This window comes from Salarias fasciatus, chromosome 23 (assembly GCF_902148845.1).
Source record: "Salarias fasciatus chromosome 23, fSalaFa1.1, whole genome shotgun sequence".
NCBI classification, from domain to species: Eukaryota; Metazoa; Chordata; class Actinopteri; order Blenniiformes; family Blenniidae; genus Salarias; species Salarias fasciatus.
This window is the reverse complement of record NC_043766.1, coordinates 22,843,783-22,862,838: the sequence shown is the minus strand read 5'-3', so window position 1 is coordinate 22,862,838 and position 19,056 is coordinate 22,843,783. Positions and strand designations below refer to the sequence as shown.

Below are 19,056 nucleotides of genomic sequence, written 5' to 3'. Positions count from 1 at the left end.
TAGCTTCGCCGGGGGAATCTCTCCTTTTATTGGCAGAGCTACAAGAAATGAGCTATAAAAAGTGTGAGCAGAAAGGAGATTAGTCTTTTGTACGAAGCCAGCTGAGCTGAGACGAGACCCACAGACGTCCGACAAGGCCTCCGAAGTCTGGGACGGACATCAGCAGTGTACACGACATTCTTTCCACTTTTCTGTATGTTGCAAATGATAAGATAGAATGTTAGTCATTACAACATTTTTTTTAGATGCTACTTTTAAACTTTAACACCAGAATAGATGAAGTATGAATTAGCAGGTAGAATTTGCAAAAACTGAGTAGTCTTGTCAGTGTAATATCTTTTATCACCCAAAGAAACATTGGCGTGCGTGTGCGCATGTCCAATATAGGGAGATGCAATGCACTGACACTTCTCACTGTTGACATGCATTTCATTAGTTATTTGTCATTGACATCACAACAAATTTAAATTAATTAAAGTTATTTTTGGCCCCAGGGGTGAAACATGTCAACATTTTGTTGAAAGGTCTCAACAGGTTAACTGTGGAAAAGCTATGCAAGGCCCTTGCTATTCTGTAGTCAGTAACATAATTTACATAATGACGGGTACTGTTAAGGTCTTATGGTGGTCTGGAGTTCAATATGGGACAATTGGGCATGGACAAAAATAATATGATGCAACAAATCTCACATTTTTTATATGGCTTACTGGACATATCTGTTGTAATTGGATTTTTTTTTCACACAGTCCAAAGACATCTCCAAAGACTGGTCGTCCGTCCCATTATGACTCCGTCATCCAATCCTTTTTGTGTTTCCTGCCGTATGCTGGGAAAACAGACTCAATGTTGGATCACTTGCGACTCTGTTGTGGTTGCCAGGTGCATCAAGCCTTTAGTAAAATGCATCCAGTGGAAATATAGCCGTTAATCACAATGGGGTCTAATGCTTGTAACTACTGCTGTTGTAAACGGTGAAGTTTGGAAAACTTGTCTTCAGCTTAATGATTTAGTGATTTATCTTTCTTTTAAAATTGTTATTTTTTTGGGGGGGATTTTTTTTAAAATCCAACATTACTGTTACAGAACAGTTCGGTCACATAGAGAAGCAAATAAAAACAGAAGCAGATAAAGGAAGCGAGCACAGAGCAGAGGGGTATCGGCGTGGGTCAAATGACCCCTCGGTGAGTCACTTTAATGTCCATACAAGATAGGGATGAGAAGGTGCCTTATCAGACAAGTCCATGTGGCACAAACGAGCAAGAGGCAGGACGAGCCAAAAAGAGTTGCAATCCATGATAACAGTGGGTTTCCAGAGCAACTTACTGTCGGTATTATAATAAGATTTGCCAATAAACAGTGGTCACAGTGTAATGAGCAGCTCAGGAAAAACAAGATGCATGAGCTTTTATCATTTTCTCTCTTGCATACAGCAGCCGTTTCAGCCAGTATTTCTCAGCTTTATTACCACAGAGTCTCAGGAAGAACATCAGACTTTACATTTCATATATTTCCTTTACCGTGGCTGTTCCTTCTCTCATTGTTGGTGGTTGCTGGTTAAGCCACTGCCTTGTTATTGTTTTCTGTCTGTCAGCAGAATTTTCAGAACTGATCTTGGAGATTGAGATCAACTGGGTTACATAGATGTATAGTTTGAAAGTTATGCTCAATGTCAAAACCAATAATTGATTTTAATTCTTTAGCTACCTTCATTCAGTAAATTTCGATTCTTGGGCAACACACAAAAAAAAAAAAAAAACATGACAATGGTCTCCAGCAGTCACCAATTCAGTTATGCCAGTCTAGATATTTCCCTCTCATTGTTATTATAAAAAAGCTGATAATATTCCTCCATGCAAATTCCCTCCATTGCCTTGAACTGCTGGTGGAGGAATTAATTTTGCATATGTTTATCCGCTCTCCTTTTCTCAGTGTTATGTTTGCTTCCTTCTCCCATCTGCATTTAATATAAAATGTTCATGTTTTTGTGTAAGATTGCAGGCATAAGTATAATCTAGAGGCCACTTTCTTATAGATTTTACCTAAATAGACGCGAAAATGGACTACACCTATATGGCACTTTTTACACTGCTTTAACGAAGCCCAAAGCGCTTTACATTGGATATCACATTCACCCATTCACACACCCATTCACAAACCAGTGGAGGTGTCAATGGTAATGTCGTTAAGGTCCCTGTCATGATTATCGATCGTTATCTTAGCTGTAAATGTCTGTCGAGATCTTGTTTGTTTAAGGTTTTGTGGTTTAACATGAAAATGTTAAGACTGAATAACATATTGATGAAGTCACGTGTTGCTTTTGAAAGTGAGGACAACTAAAGAAAGTGTCTCTCATCTGATGGCTCTTCTGACTGGACGTCCCTGAGTCACATATCTGGTTTTGATGGCATAATTTGGGATGGATTGTCAAACTGCTGGAACAAAATAAAGACTTGGATCCTGGCAGGTTGCCTCTAAATCAGTTACAGAAGTTTGATCATCCCCAAACATTGTAAAAATCAAACGTTCGCTACTTCACTGTTCACCTATTCCTCAAAATGTTAAAAGAATTAGGAAAATGGGAAAACAACAGTAACATTCATCATATTTGAGAAGGCAGTGCCTAAGATAAGTGACAATGCAGTGATTTTCTTTTTCTTTGAGGATAGATTACACTCTTTGCTAATCTTTCCCTCTTGCATATCTCTAATAAAGTATCAGTAAATGTTCACATAATGTCCATTTGCACACATATTCTGCATGTATGTTCTATTTTCACTATTTGTTCCCTCCACAGTTGTTCTCGTTGAGATATTTTGCCCACTCTGCTTCTGTGTCCAGCAGCCAACCAGCCATGACAGCTGGTGCCAAATGTGTGTAGGAACTGTAGACAGAAGCCTTGTGGCATCGTGCACCGCCCTATAAACTGAAACCACAAGAGTTTCTTCTCGTGGTAGTTACAGTGGTCCTATCCACTTCCAGTAACATTAGTCCATGTAATAATAGATGGCTGACACTGATTAAACACAGGCTCAGATTGCCTCAGTGAGTTATGATGCTTGCATTTTCCAGCCGGAGGAAATGTGTTTATTTAGCCACATCGAGCAGAGAGGGCTGCAGGAAGATTGCCCTCTTCATGGCAGGGTTTTATTAGTCTGACTTGTTCCTTTGTGTCTCAGTGCAGCCGGTGGCGGCCATTCTAATTATACTGTGTCACTTTCTTTCCCTCTGTTCTCACTATCTGCCTCTCCCTGCATTCACCACCTACCCATTACTTTTTGTTACATTATTATAATCCTTTAGTCTTCTCTCCTACAGAGGCTTTCCACATTTTATTGCAGACCAACCTGAAGTCCTTTCTGCTCTACCCTGTGTTGTGAGCATTTAAGACACATTGTCAATATTGTGTTGGCTTAAAATACAATCTTAGCCAACAAAAATGCATATTTGTGTAATTTTCAGTTTTGAAAGCCGGCCTCTCTCAGTATGGGGTTCCCTGCTGGAGCTTGTGGTGTTATCAGTGTTTTGCATCCACCAGTGGTAAAAAAAAAAAAAAAAAAAAAAAAAGAAAACGGTGAAGTGGTCTAATCAGCGTGGAAACTATGGTGACGATAGGTGTTTCACCATCTCAAGGATTCGTCCTTGGAACACAGCATTTCTCGGATGCTTTATCATCAGATCCCACAAACGACTGTCTGCTTTCTAAGATCCTTCTTCAGAGTCCTTCATTCAGACTCTTCGTTTTCAGGTGTATCCCATAGTGTCTTTAAAGCACAAACAAAAACCAGACCCCTTTGCTAATGTGCACCTTTTACTGTTAAGAATAGGTGGTGACTGTGGGTGAAGGCAGCCCTGAACCAGTCAATCACAGGGCAAAAACGGAGAGAGAGAAATTTGATGAACTGAGAGAGGAAACCAGAGTACCTGAAGAAAACCCACACATGCAAAGGGAAACATGAAATCTCCACAAACGCTAAAGCTCCACAACTGTGTAAATCAATATATTCTTCAAATGATTGCTTCTATAAAATTAGCTACAATTGCAAAATTGAGTGATTAGTCTTTCAGTGCATCTCGCTTACATTCATAGTTTGAACCTTCTGCAAAATGGGTCAAATTATGTGCTCACATGAACATGCTGTCCTTGAAAGGTGCCTGTTGTAACTGATGCTGAAAAGCACATTTACAGTAGGGATCAGCTATTCCATAAATGTCTTATGTCTTATGGTAGATTAAATAGTTTTTCCATGCATGCTACATATGTATAGTTTGGCGACTGCTGCGAAGGCAGCGGAACTGTGCATGAGGGCTGGAATTAGGTCATCTTTTTATGGAGTGAGCTGCCATCAATTTATGCCCATTTTCTATGTATTGAGCTGAAAGGAAATCAACATTTTGGCATCAGATATTAGTTGAACTGTGAAACATGGAGAAATTCAAACGGGGTCAGAAAGAAGCCCTCTTATTTGAAGACAAGCTTAGGGCAACTGAGATAGTGGCATTGACAAACTTCAGGTCACTCAGTAACAGCGGTAAGTCAGAGGCCATTGTGTGACCTTCCTCGATTATATGGAGGACAAAACTGTGCATGAATGGAAATGAATGAGTTATGCTCACGTACATGTATGGTTTAGGATTCTGAACAGTCATTATCTGCAGCGCTACCCAGAATCAAGTGTAACATCTTTTAAGGCCCATAGAATGTTGGGCCCTCATGTTGGACATAAATCTCCATGGGTGACAATCACATTTACACATTGTGCCCAAATTCGTACCTTTTGGGGACATCGGCTGATGCTAATTTATTGCAGACTTACTTCAAACAACTATGTCTAACTGTGATCCTTAACCTTATCCTAAGCTCAATGCATGTATTCACACACAAGCTAGTTATTTTCAGTATGCTTCACTTGTTTTATGGTGTCACATCATTGCATCAACTTCAAGTTAGGGTTATAATGTAACCGTAACTTTCGTCTGGTGCTAAAACATATTTTCACCTAATAATGAAAGTTATTTAAAGTTAAATATGTTTACTAATAAAGATTTGTTTTTCTTCCCTTCACATGGGTGACTAATCCCCATAATGTGAGTGTGCAAACAGATTTAGGTCGGCCCAACAGTAATAAATGCATGTCCACCCACAGACGACGACACACATACGTATAACACAGAAACGAGCTGTCTGACACCTGTGGCTTTAGGTAAATATGATTTATGTTTATCGTTTCTGCCCGAAGGCGTATGGCTCCTGCTCGATAAAATGACTTATGAGAGCAAAGTGCAGGAGCCGCTGATTGGGATTATCTGAAGAATGCCTGTCTCTTTGTACCGGAAATGAGGAACATGAGCAGGCAGCTAAACTGATTAGGCCTGATTTTAAAAAATGATGCTCCTGAAGACGCTCGTTATTGCCTCTCTCTCACACACACATCACAAGCAGTCAGTCCTAGATTATTGCCCGAAGGAGACTTGACATCCTGATTTGATAAAAATTGAGCAGCATGTCGTGCTCACGCTGGGCAGTTAGAAGGGGACCATATGGAGGCACAGGGCCAGCGCCTATCTGCCAGCTGAGGCTGCTCACAACACACTCCCACTGCTATTGCACCTGATCTCCTCACCCATCAAAATGCACAGAGAAGCATTGATTGTATCTGTGAGCTTTTAGCATCAACGCTTTTACATGGCAATGACGCCTCTACCTGACTCATGCTCACTTTAGTTTTTCCCTGGTGGCGATGTGACTACAGATAAGGACAACCCTCCAAGGTGGCACTTAAAACTGACAAAAGCAATTATATTTTATTTATTTTAAATTTGGTAGGAGTCAGACATTTTGATTTAGATAATTGTCTTAATTGTAAAAACATTGACCGTGAATCTGGGACCTCTGAAGGTAGTTGTTTTCAAACTATATACCAGTTTTGTAGCTAATAATTATGAGACCTCTTTGCTTGTCAGGTGGTTTGGTTTGGTCCATTCTCTCGGAGAAAACGTATCCATTTATCTCATGCTTTGTTTGGTGTCTTCTTCACTGTACAACTTTCTGGTGCTTTAATGGGTTTTTCAGATCAGGGTTCAAAGAAGGTCATCTCACACAGGTCCAATATTTTGTTCTCAGGTGTTCTTAGAACCTTTTAGCTTCTGTTTGGGGTCATTGTTGAAGATTCTGACCAGCACTTTGTATAACCCCCCCCCCTCCCCCCTCTTCAAATAACACTGCGAGACCTGATATTTTATTGTGCTCTGCACAATAAAACACACTACTCTATGTTTCACAGAAAGTGAACTCTTCCTTTGCTCAGGAACATTGGCTTAATGTTAGCTGCCTCACTTCTTTGAGCATTGTGTCTCCTGTTCACCCCTCAGCGTGGTCGCGGGTCTACTGGAAACCTCGGGTGCTCCAGGAACGACGATCAGACCGTGGTGCTACACAACAACCATAAAGTTGTGTCTTTTTTCTCACCTTGGTTTTCTCATCTAAATATCTTTAAATCTAAATTCATCTAAATTTATTAAAGAAAACTCTGTCATCTGTTTTATTTTACTTAGTAGAGAAACAACCTTTTTTCCTTTTGAATCTTGACTAATTGAGAGATTTTGGATAAAGGTGACATTTACAGAGAAAAAGAATTAGCTTAAGTAGGAGTTTAGTGTGTGTTTATATTTATCCACTATGGCTCTGATAGAAACATGGAAAGTTTCTGTACGGTCGAGTCCTGCATTCCTTCCCCAAGCATTCATTTATCTTTTGCATGTTGATGATAAACATGGCATTTTGCATACTTCCAAGTAAAATAAACTGAATGAAAAAAACATTTAGCTTGAGATATTGCAGCAATTTATGATATTTAAGTTCCTCAAGGTGCAAAAACAAGTCTGTCTAAACCGTTTCATAACATAGATGCAAATTTTCATTATTAAAGGAATTTTTATCCCCTTCATTTGCTTCACTGTCTCTACCCAGTAAATGTGACACTGTTTGTGAAACACTGTGGGAAATTTGTTGGTGATAGGATAATTTTATTATTATTATTATTTTTATCTTTGTTGTAATTATTCCAATATTGAAAATAATTCTTTACTTTTCTTTTTTTTTTTTTTTACATCTTACCAGTTATCTCAAAAAGCACTTGTAAAGTTAACTTTTTCTTTTTTTTCTTTTTTCTTTAGCTCTGAGCATTAAATCACTGATATATGGTCTCCAGTATCGTCCCATATACAGTAGTGTGACTTGATTTTTCATGAAAGACTTGCATAACCAAAATAAACTGTTTGTTTTTATTTTGACGTAATCACGGCATTTCTATTTTAAAGACTGAAGTGAGGTAAAATATCTTGTAGACTGGAAACAGATGCTCTCTGTGCCGCACATTATTCATCTTGAGCAGCCTTTATGTGATTACTTACATACAGCCATTAGTTCACACTTGCTCAGTAATGACCGTGGCTGCCTACCAGGTGCTTTCCCACCATTAGGAGCATCTTGCATTTCAGTTTCTTGCCCAAAGGCACTTCGACACATTGAGAGAGTGAGAGTCCTGATTGAAACACCAGCTTTCTTTTTGGCAGGCAACCTGCGTGGGGACTGCGAATTTTGTTTTTTGGGAAATCCAGTGATGTTTTTTTTACCGTAGATATTCATAATCATGGGTTTTTAAAAAATAATTTCCAATTTCACGTCTATGTCCTCTTCAGTGTCGGCTCTTTGACCGTGGACCGCCCTGCACTGCTCTCCTGCCCTCCGCCTCTCCGTTTGCCCCTGTACATCATCTCTTAGCTGGATGCTGAGGGACTTCCTGGCGGCTCCCTCTGGGAGGCGTTAGAGATGATGAAAGGTGTCGTGAGATGATGCGTGTTAAATCAGATACAGATTTACGCCTGGGAAAGCCCACCCGCAATCTAGGTATAATTGCCATGGAGACGTCCTTTAGCGACCAAGTACGAGCCGCTCCGATGCCGAGCAGAATATGAACATGGTTCCCATCAGCACGAGAACAAAATTATCAGCGCAACCTTTTAGCTGGAACATGGTTGAATAACTAATGAGATTATAGTCGGGGTACGGATAGAGGTGAGACTTGAAATGTGTCAGGATGGATTCAAATCTCATCTTATAAACTCTATTGCTGCAGAGCCTCTGACAGCACTTTGTTAATGACGATAATAATAATAATAATAATAATAATAATAATAATAATAATAATAAAACAAAACAAAATATTAAATCAACGAGGGTGCATCCTCTCCTAAATACTCCTAGCCCTTCTTTTTTCTTTTTTTTTTTCAATCTAATCGTCTTTGGCTTTTGCTGCCACTCTTCCATCTGCCATCACTCTGGATCAGTGAAGTGCGAACCTTCATCAGAGCAGCGGGGAGATGGAGAGAGATGGAAGGTGGTGGATTGGGAGGCTGGGAGTGGCAGAAGCAGATAATGCAGAGAAAGAAAATGAAAACAGTAAACTGGAGTGACTGATAAGGCGAGATAAGCGCCGCTGAAGATCAACGAGCGGAGCGGTGACGGAGGGACGGTGCCACTGAGTGGCTAATGGAATTGAAACAAAGGAAAAACACAGGGGGAAATATTCCCAGTGCTGTGGGAAACGCTGGAAGACCACGTGGTTATATGAAATCTATTTTTGAATGCACAGAATGACTCAAGCGTGTATCAATACAATTGACTGCTCGGTAATTACAGTGGGAAATGAAAGAAAAACATATCAGTCTCCCACTCAGTCTAAAGGCCTTTCTTCTCACTTTGCAGTTCAAAGAGTGTTGGTTAATGAGTATAATACAACAGATTTAGCATATTTTAATAAGTACGAGTCATCTAGTTTGGTGTTTCAATACATTATTGACTGTACTGAAAATGTTGTGTGTGGTTTGTGGAATTTTAGCAAATGTAGATATAGAAAGCTTCTAACTACAGTTTTCACTTGAGTATTTTTATAGTATTTTATTTTTTCACTCGATATTTTTTACTTCTCTGTTTGCATGTGACGCTGTGTTGCATTCATGATCATTTGACAATGCATCACAGCTAACTCCCATATCTGTGTTTCCGTGTACCGTTGTGTAATTCAAACCAGTTTCAGCTCCAGCAGAAGCTTCTAAACACTAACATGCTGCTGCCACGCTGCTTCTACACAGCGAGCAGGATATCAGCTTGAGCACCATGGTGACTTTTCCTGTGGTCAGAACACATTCAGAAATGTGCTGAATCTGACCAAAAGAAAATATCAGCAAGAAGACACTGTGTTTGCTTGAAGCATTTGATATTTGATAGTTTGTGTTTGTAAGTTTATTGCACGTTCACTGTGGTTTGAACTAAAGCACTTCGTGACTTTGTGATAGACAAAAATTTATCCTTTAAACTTTGAAACCAAGTAAATTTTTTTGCAGATTTTCCAAAAAAACAAAGTGTGAACATTTTTTGGGGGATTTTTATCACGGAAGTTCGAGCTGTTGCTAACATCTATACTAAGTTATATTTAATCTTTTCACTCTGCAGGACATGGACTTTTTGACTTGTCAAACTATGATGACTAACTTTAAATATCAACACAGTTTTCCTGTTGATAAAACTCATGAGACTACCCAGACATAAACATTTGCTGAAAACTGAAGAACTGATGTTAATTGTTCACATATACACAATCTGATATTCAATTAAAAGCAAACAAACAAAAAAACAAAAAGCAATATAGTTAATAAAAACTAACTCAGGTACATTAAATAAATATATTGATGCTATACACATTTTTTTTAATTCAATTTTTTTCACTGTGCTTGAAGATGTAGCTTTACTGTGAGAGGGTAGTTGGTAGTCAGTGTCTTCACTCTTTAATTTGCATTGGATTTTCCACCAATTTTCTGCTACTCTTCTTCAGGAGAAACCCAGTGTGAATAACAATTTGGCATTATGGAAAGCAGAAAAACTTTTCAGGTGGACTCGTCACCTTTCCCTTCATCCATGTGGCAGACCGTACTGAATAGGCGTTAATTTATATGGAAATGTCAGATCATTAATCTAAAGAGAAACTAGATAGACATGTAGTTGTCTTCTTCTCATTCTTGTCAGCATTTTTCATGTCAAGCATCATTAATAGCTGATAAGTATTCAATAGGGGAGGCGGTGAACAGATCATGGGCAAAAAATCAGCAAATGTGAGAAACACAGAAGCAGGCTGTGAAATTATTGAATAGCAGCTTTTTTTCTCTTTCTCTCTGCTTTCTCCATGGCAAAATTCTGACTAGTTATTACTCATCCTTTAATGCACCAGAGCTGTCGCCCTCATGCACATGTCCTTCTGCTCATGGGTGCAGTTCAGTTGATTACACTGCACTGAATGTGCAATCACTTTTATTGGTATCACCGGTGCTCAAGAGTCGGACACAGAGTCTCAGTCACACAAGTTTTACGCCCCCACATGTGTGATGATGGTGATTATTACAGAGAACTTATATATTACTGAAATCTCAAATGATGTTGGCCACAGCAGTAAAATGATCACGACATGTGGACGACATCGTCTCACGTGTCGATGTTCTGCTCTGTTGCTCCCCTGTGCAACGAGGAGTACTTAAGAAAAAGTCTATACTTTATTAAACATTGCTTCATGAAATCTGAATGTGTTGAAATTTCTAAGGCTAAATAAGAACAATGTGAACATTATGTGGGGCCATGCAGTGGTGTAGCGGTTTGGTCACCTGTTTTGGTGTACATGTCCTCTAATTTGCTCCCGCAGTCTTAACATTTCTAAATTGCCAATAGATGTGAATGTCTGTGACTGTCCTTCTCTTTTTGTTCTTTGATGAGCTAGTGATTTGACCAGTCTCTCCTCTTGCTTTCACCCAAAGTCAGCTGGCAGTGACTCCCTGCAACATTGAATGAAGCAGGATAGAGAATGGGTGGATGAGCATTTTGACTCCAGGTGCAAGACACAGTGGATTATTCTGTGTCTGCAGCCTTTAAAATGTCCCTGTGAATTTTCCTGCATCCAGACATGTTGCAAATGACACGACTTTGTGTTTCATCTGGCAAATCTGCAGAGATCTGGATCCTGTTTTGAAGAATGTTTCTCTTCAGGTTAGACTGGATAGCTGCGATCTTTAGTTTGTACAAACTCGCCCTCCCACTGTGGCTTTGACGATAATGCTATAGCAAACAGATGCGTCACTGATCTCTTGGCTCAGCTCTCTGAGCTCAGTGTTGCATCTTCTCTTCCCCTCCAATCAATTGGAAACAGCAATAACTCTCACCAAGGAATTGTTTTCTTTGTAATATTTACACTTTGCAAGATCATCAACACAGACAAGACTGAAACATTTGGTATGTTTGGCGTCTCAGCTCTATAGCTTATGGTCTCAGACGAAAGCCTACAGCTTTTGGAAGCATTTCTGCCACAAATTTCTGTCCGTTCAGCTGACATTCTCATATATTGTTACAAAAAGAAGTCATGGTTGGATGGATATCTTGCTTATGATTGGCCCTCATGTCAGTGTCGTCTGCTGCACTTTTAGCAGTGGAGCTACTTCATCTTCCAGTCACATACGTCACATTCAATCGGCGTCCTTTCTCCACAGTGAAGTCTTACATGTTTTATCTTTTCTCTTCAGGCATATCTTGAATTTCAGTTTTGTCTTTCTGGGTCTGTCATATGTCAAACACACTGATGGATACACAAAGAGATTTTCAAATCTATGTGTCATGCTCTTTTCAGTTTGGCCTCAAATCTTCTCGATGTGGAAAGTGTGCAACGTTATGGGAAAAAAGAAAGGAAAAAATATATAGATAATGGCAAGAAAAGTCATAACTAAAGTAATTTTTTTCCAACTTTATTTCTGATGTTTCCATAACAAAAACATTGGTATCAATTAGTGCATTTCTTAGAAAGGTTGTAACCCCCACCCCCAAACATACATGGCCCTTACACTTTCCCGATGTCTGTTTCCAATCATATAAGTGTCAAAATACCAATACTTATGACCAATACCAGGACCACTGACAGAGGAGGGGGGAAAAGGATCCTGATCAGCACAGTTTATGCATTCAGAATTTCCAGCCAGCACTCAGGGGGAGACAATGGAAGATTAGGTGTGAGGCAGACTCCTAATGTGTGTTATGAATCGCAACCAGGTTTCATCATATTTATCCTCCAGTCCACGTACTGTATATTTATTTTTCTCCAAGTCTAATCCCAGCATTGCCTCTCTGGCTCAGTGAATATACGTAGGAGGATTCTTTCCCTTCCAATTCAGCAGTATCAGACGCCGGGGATGCAGTGATGCTTGAGCGACTGCGTTTCTGTGGAGGCAAGACACCCTGATCTCATCGCCAACCATACAGAAAATCGCTGTCAAAGGGTCAGGTTCCAGTGCTTTGCAGAGTATCACCGAAAGTGATTGAAAGATTGAAGATCAAAAATTATGCAATGATGGACATCAACGAGACATATGTCCCAAGCAGACGGGGGTATATTGACACCTAGGACAGTTTGGTGTAACATTTGGATAAAATGTGGATAATCTGTCATTGGAATAATGAAATCTATGGACTATCTCGAACTGGATCAGGCTATGTCTAATCCAAAGAGAAGAAGTGCATATATAGATTTTTCCCAGGTGTCTTGTGGTATAATTTCTCCCATGCCTCCTTCCCAAGCTGCCTTGGATTTGTCCCATGCGTGGGGACAGCTATTCAGAAGTGAAGCATATATATATTTTTAAATGCTCCTTTGTGAAGTGGGTTTACATTAAGGACTGAATACAATAAGTCTTCAGAGGGTGGAGATGGGGACTCGGGGAAGTGTGTGGAGGCAACGCTCTGAACCCGAAGGTACCTAAAAATAATGAGACTTTGGCAAATTATGATACTGAAGTAAATTTGTATGAATATAAAGGGAAAATCTACCCTGAAAACAAAAAAGATATTTATTGAATCTGATTTTTGAGGGTTTTATTCTTCTCTGTTGATTGTTCTCTGTTGATCTTATTTTTTTTAATGTGGTTTTACAATAGTGCAGTGTTTACAGTATTGCAGTGTTTGCTGGATTCCTGGTGTTTGTGAGGTGGTGCAGCTCCAACTACCTGAAGCTGAACACCCCCAGGACCAGGGAGATGGTGGTGGAGTTCAGAAAGAATAGAACTCCTCTCCAGAACGTTTCCATTGAGGGCCTGGACATGGAGGAGGTCAGGGCTGCTCAGTACCCTGGACTCCAGCTGGACTGGTCAGATAACATGGAGATCATCTCCAGGAAAGGACAGAGTCATCCGTACTTCCTGAGGAGACTGGGGTCCTTCAACATCTGCAAGACACTGCTGTTGATGTTTTATCAGTCTGACGTGTCTAGTGTAGCAGTAGCAGAGGGAGGAACCCTGTTGGAGATTCTCTCCATCCTAGATAACACCCAGGATCCTTTGAGCAGGACTGTGATCAGGCAGCTCCAGGCTGCTGTCTCTGATCTGCTCCACAAACAGGCTCAAGCGCTCTTTTGTCCCCTCCGCCATCAGACTGTACAACTCACGGCTGAGCAGTCATGAGAGGTTGCAGTCATGATCACATCGGGACTGATAGATCATGACGCTGGAATGTCTTATGGCTAGCATACGGTCGAATGACCTTATGTTGGAATTGGACGCACCGACCTTTCAGTGTCATTCTGGCCTCTAAGCCACCTGCTTGCTGTCCCTTTGTTGTTCTTTTATTGTCTGTGTGCTACTTAAAGCTTGGATTGCTCCTGGGATTACTAAAGTGTCTGTGTGTCCGTCTGTCTGTCTGTTCGGCCTCTCGAACTGCTCAACAGAAATGTATCAATTAACTGAGCAGAACGTGGTAAATAACTCTGAGATTCTGTATAATTTGTAAGAATAGACAAGTGCAAACCAGAAAAATTCAAGTTCAAAACATAAAAAGCAGCAACAGAACAACCCAGAAACTCTATACTCTTACATTCTTAAATGTGCAAGTTTGGTGTTCTCATAAAATACAACACATCATCTGTATTACACTTGTTTTTCTCTTTGACGGGGCACTCTGCTAGGCGAATAGAGAATTGCTGCTTGTCGACTACTTTGAGTTATTTTAATCAAGCTTTTATCTCACCAGCAGCTCACTCTGGAAAGGTGGAAATTAGGCAAACTGAGAGGGAGGAGGTGGTGAAATGTGGCTATTTCAGTCCTATGTAGCTTGAAAAAAAAAAAGCCCTTCAGATATTAAGAACAATATTCATCCCACAAATGATTCAACACTCCACAGCAGGAGATAGACAGATAGTGATGTTTGATTGGCCAGTATTACAGCAAATTTATGTTGCTGGACTGTTCTGCGTTCAGGATTACTGTTGTAATACTGTTTGGCTTGATAGCTCATTTTTAAGTCTTTTTCTTGGATTATTGCTTGATACTTCCAAATTATTCCTTTAATTGAATAAAAAGTCTTAAGTTTTTGTATTTGCTGCACTCTTCTCCTCACCAAGATTTTTATGTTTCTGAGAATCCTCTCTTTTCTTTTATAATTTAAATAATTACAGTTAATTAATATTTCACTCTGTTTGCCATATGTTCTTGCCATTTGTTGCTGCACAGTCCCAAATCCCCTACGGGGGCTATTAAAGTTTCATTTTATGTTATCTCATGTGTAAGGTAAACAGACTCATTACGCAGAGTGTGATCATAGTCGAGCAGCGTTACAGTGAGGGTGACACACAGCAGGAGCATAGCACACATCGCATGGGGAAATCAACTCGCTCCCTCTGGGTTTCGTCTGCTCAATGGTGAACCACTGCGGCCGCAGGCGCAACAGAAGCTAATACTCAACAGGATATACTCCTTTTTCTGCAGCCACTACTGTACATGCACCTCCTCCCACACCCGTATTCTTATTCACCTGTGTACAAATTAAAACAAGCAACAACTGGTAAAAATAGGTTTTCTGAAGAATTTTTGTAATTTAAAGTGGACAAATACTTGGTTAGGAATTATTGGAGAATTGATTGAACCTGAGCATTGAAAAGACAGGCAGTGTGTGGCATCTGCCTGTCGGTCTGTTGAGCTGTGCACTGCTCCCTTGTGGTTGAGCCAGCAGCTGTTGAGCTGCATGTCCACAGCACTTTGTTCTGTCCATAACACTGAGGATCAATAGCAATAACAACAGCCTGGGATCATATCAGTCCTCCCCCTGTTAACACCATCACCTGCTTATTTATACATTTTCTATTATTCATTCCTTTTTGTTTTCAAGACAAACGTACAACATACCCCATCCATGTGAACAATCAATTTGGATCAGGAAAACTGCTAAGAAGCCCCACGTTGCTGTCTGAACACAGACAGGACCCTGTGGACCGAGGTGAACTTTCCAAAGATCAACTTGTCACAGTAACTCAGGAAACTTCCCTGAGGTGAGCTGTGGGTGACAGCTGCTGCCGCTCCACTGGCACAGGTAAATGCCAGAAACCCCACTTGGATACACTGGCTTACGGAAATAAAAGTGAACACACACACACACACACACACACACACACACACACACACACACACACACACACACAAACTGCTGTGTACTCTAAGAACACAATGGTGCACAAGCAGGCCTATTATTAGTCACACTGTACCAAATGGCACAAAATTAATGACTGCTTCTTCATTCCTTTCTCTATAGATACATGAGCGTCATCCAGACACAAAAACAAAGAGATTGCTGAAAGAGTAGAGAAGATATCCAGAGATACAGATGCTTGTACTGTAATTTTTCAGCCCCCCTGCCACAAAAAAAAAAAAAACTAAAGATGGATTTCATCTGAAATTTGTTAGAATTTAATCCAGAAAATAGATTTGATTGAACAGTTGAGAGGCATGAATCATACTTTATTGTTACTGCACAGAAAATGCAAATCCAATGATTGTGTATGCTTCCTAAAAAACAATGACTTCTTTTGATTTCAGCAGCTTAAAGCAGATGTGTGCTCTAAAACACAAATGCGCAATAAAATTTAAACGTCTGATTTATGTAGTGGTTAAACTTACTGTAGAGCTGACGATAGGGTCACAATTTTTAATTTCAACACATGATGTAATAAGAAACGATACAAGTAATGTAATGCAAAGAAATTAATTCACGCAGCACTCACCTGCAGTCACACAATTAGCTCCTGATGTCTTGGGAGGTATAGATGTGAAACTTAATGAAGCGACCTTGTTAAGTCACGGTTGATCAGATAATACAATATTATTTTCAAGCTGCAATCCTCAGCTGACTATTGGTTTGCAGTGCTCGGAGTCAAATTTCATGATGAGACGAAGGGCTTTGAAATGGAAAACAAATCAATGTTTCACTGTGCTGGAGTCATACTTAAATATACATTAAAAAATGAGGAAGAATAATGAACCTCCAGCCGTATTTCCACCTGAGAGGGATTGTTTCATCAACCAGAGCTGTAGTACTGATCAGTCCCACCAGGTGTCTGTAGAGTAGTGGCTTTAGCTCCAGTTTTGCAGAGCCTGATCTTACATGTTGAAGGTGGACTTTAATTTTGATGATTTCTCTTGACATGCTCCTGATCCTCATTCTTTGAAGAACAGATGCCACTATTGTAGCAGCTCTGTCCCTGGCACTGTCACCACCTCACTGCTACTATCTCTCTTTGGTACACACACACACACACACACACACACACACACACACACACACACACACACACACACACACACACACACACACACAACTCGGTGCTAAAAGTGGCACCAGCAGGCTTCAGTACAGCAGCATTAGTCACATTGTCGCCATGCAGCGAGCAGCCGGAGGAAGCAAAGTAGCAATCAGTTCATGGGGAACATGCATGAACATGAGAAAATATTGACAAATGCATCAATGTGAGGTTGTGCTCACTCTACTCTGCCACCTGTCTGAACAGTGCTCCATTTATTGATTGCATGTTCTTTCACAAGTTTAATATTCATGCTTCCCAGGAGAAACCTTTACACGCAGACCTTTCTGTATAACGCCGGCAAACCGAGATACCCATCTTGTTCTTTTGACAGATAATTGATACCAGTTGAAGCATTTCTGCATGAAAATATATTACATTAGTAGTTTCTGAAAGCTCTTTCTTTTTTTGGAAATTATGCTGTGTGTCATTCCTTTTTCTTTTTTTTAAATAAAAAATGTGTTTCATTGGATAACTGATATTGGAAGTTAAAGCAGGAGGACATAGTGCGCTCGTTCTTCATATTTGAAATAGGTGCGTTTTGGGGCAGTGTGTTGCAGACTGGACTGTCCCTAAATAAAGCCCTGCTTTGATTGAGGGCTCAGTGCCTGTCTGCGTTGAGTTTGCATGTTTTCGCTGCATGTGGTGTGCAGGGAGAACACAAACAGTCCAAAGACATGCATGTTACGTTGAGCGATTGCTCAGAATTGCCCGTAGGCGTGAGTGTGTGCGTCTGTGTGTAATTTTCTTAGCCCTGTGAATAATTGGCGACCTGTCCACAATGTTCCGCCTTTCATCCGTTGTCAGTTTGGATCAGCTGTAGCTCCCTGTGACTCTGAACAGGAGAAAGCAAGAATAAAGGATTGCTAGATGAATGGGTTTTTTCATTAACACAAAACATAACAACATAACATAACAAGTGTAGTCCACATTAAAATGGATTTGAACTGAAAATGACACACACAACTCAAGACAAAAGTTACCTCGTGTAAGTATGTAAAGGGACAAAAACCTAAGGTGTTGGGCTTAAAAGTGCACAAAATGCTGAACCTTGAGGCTTTTTTTTAATTAAAGGGTACAGTGTTGCTTGTAGTTGCTCCAAACTTAAACAGACCTGGTGTTTTTGTTGAAAATGATCATAATGCTGTTTGGATTTGTTTTAAAGTTGTTCAGTTATCTGACCAACTCCTTGTCTCGTCTTGTTCCTGTCAGTAAAGGGGAGGCTGCAGCCATTGAGACAGAACTACTGAGGGACTACAAGTTCGGACTACAGCAGCTGACAGAGATCTGGGGACAAGCATGTGCTCTCGCCATCACTAAGGTTTGCACATCCTCTACCGTTCTGTTCTCATGATGACGTGTCTTTTCTTTTTTTTTTTTAATGTCCTTGCATGCTCAAGTTTTTACTTCTTTTTTTTTTCTTGTGTACTTTCTGCACGAGGCAAACTCCATGAGTTCATCTCCTTCCACTGAGCAATCCAAATTTCTATGGTCATGGGCCACTTCATCAGCTTTTATTGCTATAAATAAAAGCCACTGCATATAAACAGCATTCCAGCATGATGTTATTGCAGTTGTGTTTTTACTGTGAAATGGCCCTGTGCTTGCTGTGCTGTTATGCTTTCAGTAGCTTGTGTCTGTGGATCATTTAACCTGAGGCACCACACGCTGCACAGTGGTTACATTTTCTGTGCTGAATGTGTGAGTTGTGAATGAAGGTTTGTGTGTTTTTATCAATTTTCTTCCAAGCTGTGTTGCATAACTAGCACTGGGCCCTTTTATTAGATGTAGTTTAACTATAATGTAAAGAAATGCTTCTACACGAATGGGCACTGGAATATTTTCAGTCACAACTTTTAGCATGGAGAAGAAAAATGTTGATTCACAGTGCCGCTATATAAAGAAGAAACTCACAGAGACCACCATTGATCAGTTTTATTAGATAGTTTGAACTACAAGGTAAAATGATTTGCAGCCCTCTTCAAACAAACACCCAACAAACACGACTGGGTTGACAGTTCTAGGAAACCTAAAAGTGCAATTATTATTTATTTTTATTACCGACCATGACGTTTATGTATTTCACGTCTCAGACAGAATTTTCCATTAATTATTTAATTATCTGTTGAATATTCTCTGTTCTCCACCAGCTAGAATAACACAGCTGCAAAGTGTTTTTCATTTGTGGATATTTGCTCGGACAAACCACAAAGTATACACTTCAGTCAGAGGGTGTAATTTTCTTTCTTGTGCAAGAGGAAGTCATCCACACAAAATGTTTTTGGCATTGACAGTAGAACATGTAGCCAACAAAAAGTGACAAAGAAAGCTGAAACAACATGAAGTGCTC

At 40.0% G+C, this 19,056-nt stretch overlaps 1 protein-coding gene across 1 annotated transcript in view; it reads left to right on the top strand.

Annotated features, from left to right (window-relative positions):
• The window catches only part of yjefn3 (YjeF N-terminal domain containing 3), a 53,674-nt gene that overhangs the window by 22,619 nt on the left and 11,999 nt on the right, over positions 1-19,056 (top strand). Inside the window, exon 2 of the mRNA XM_030084067.1 lies at positions 17,919-18,027. Within this exon, the coding sequence (XP_029939927.1) occupies positions 17,919-18,027 (109 nt within the window). The remainder of the gene's footprint in view (positions 1-17,918; positions 18,028-19,056) is intronic.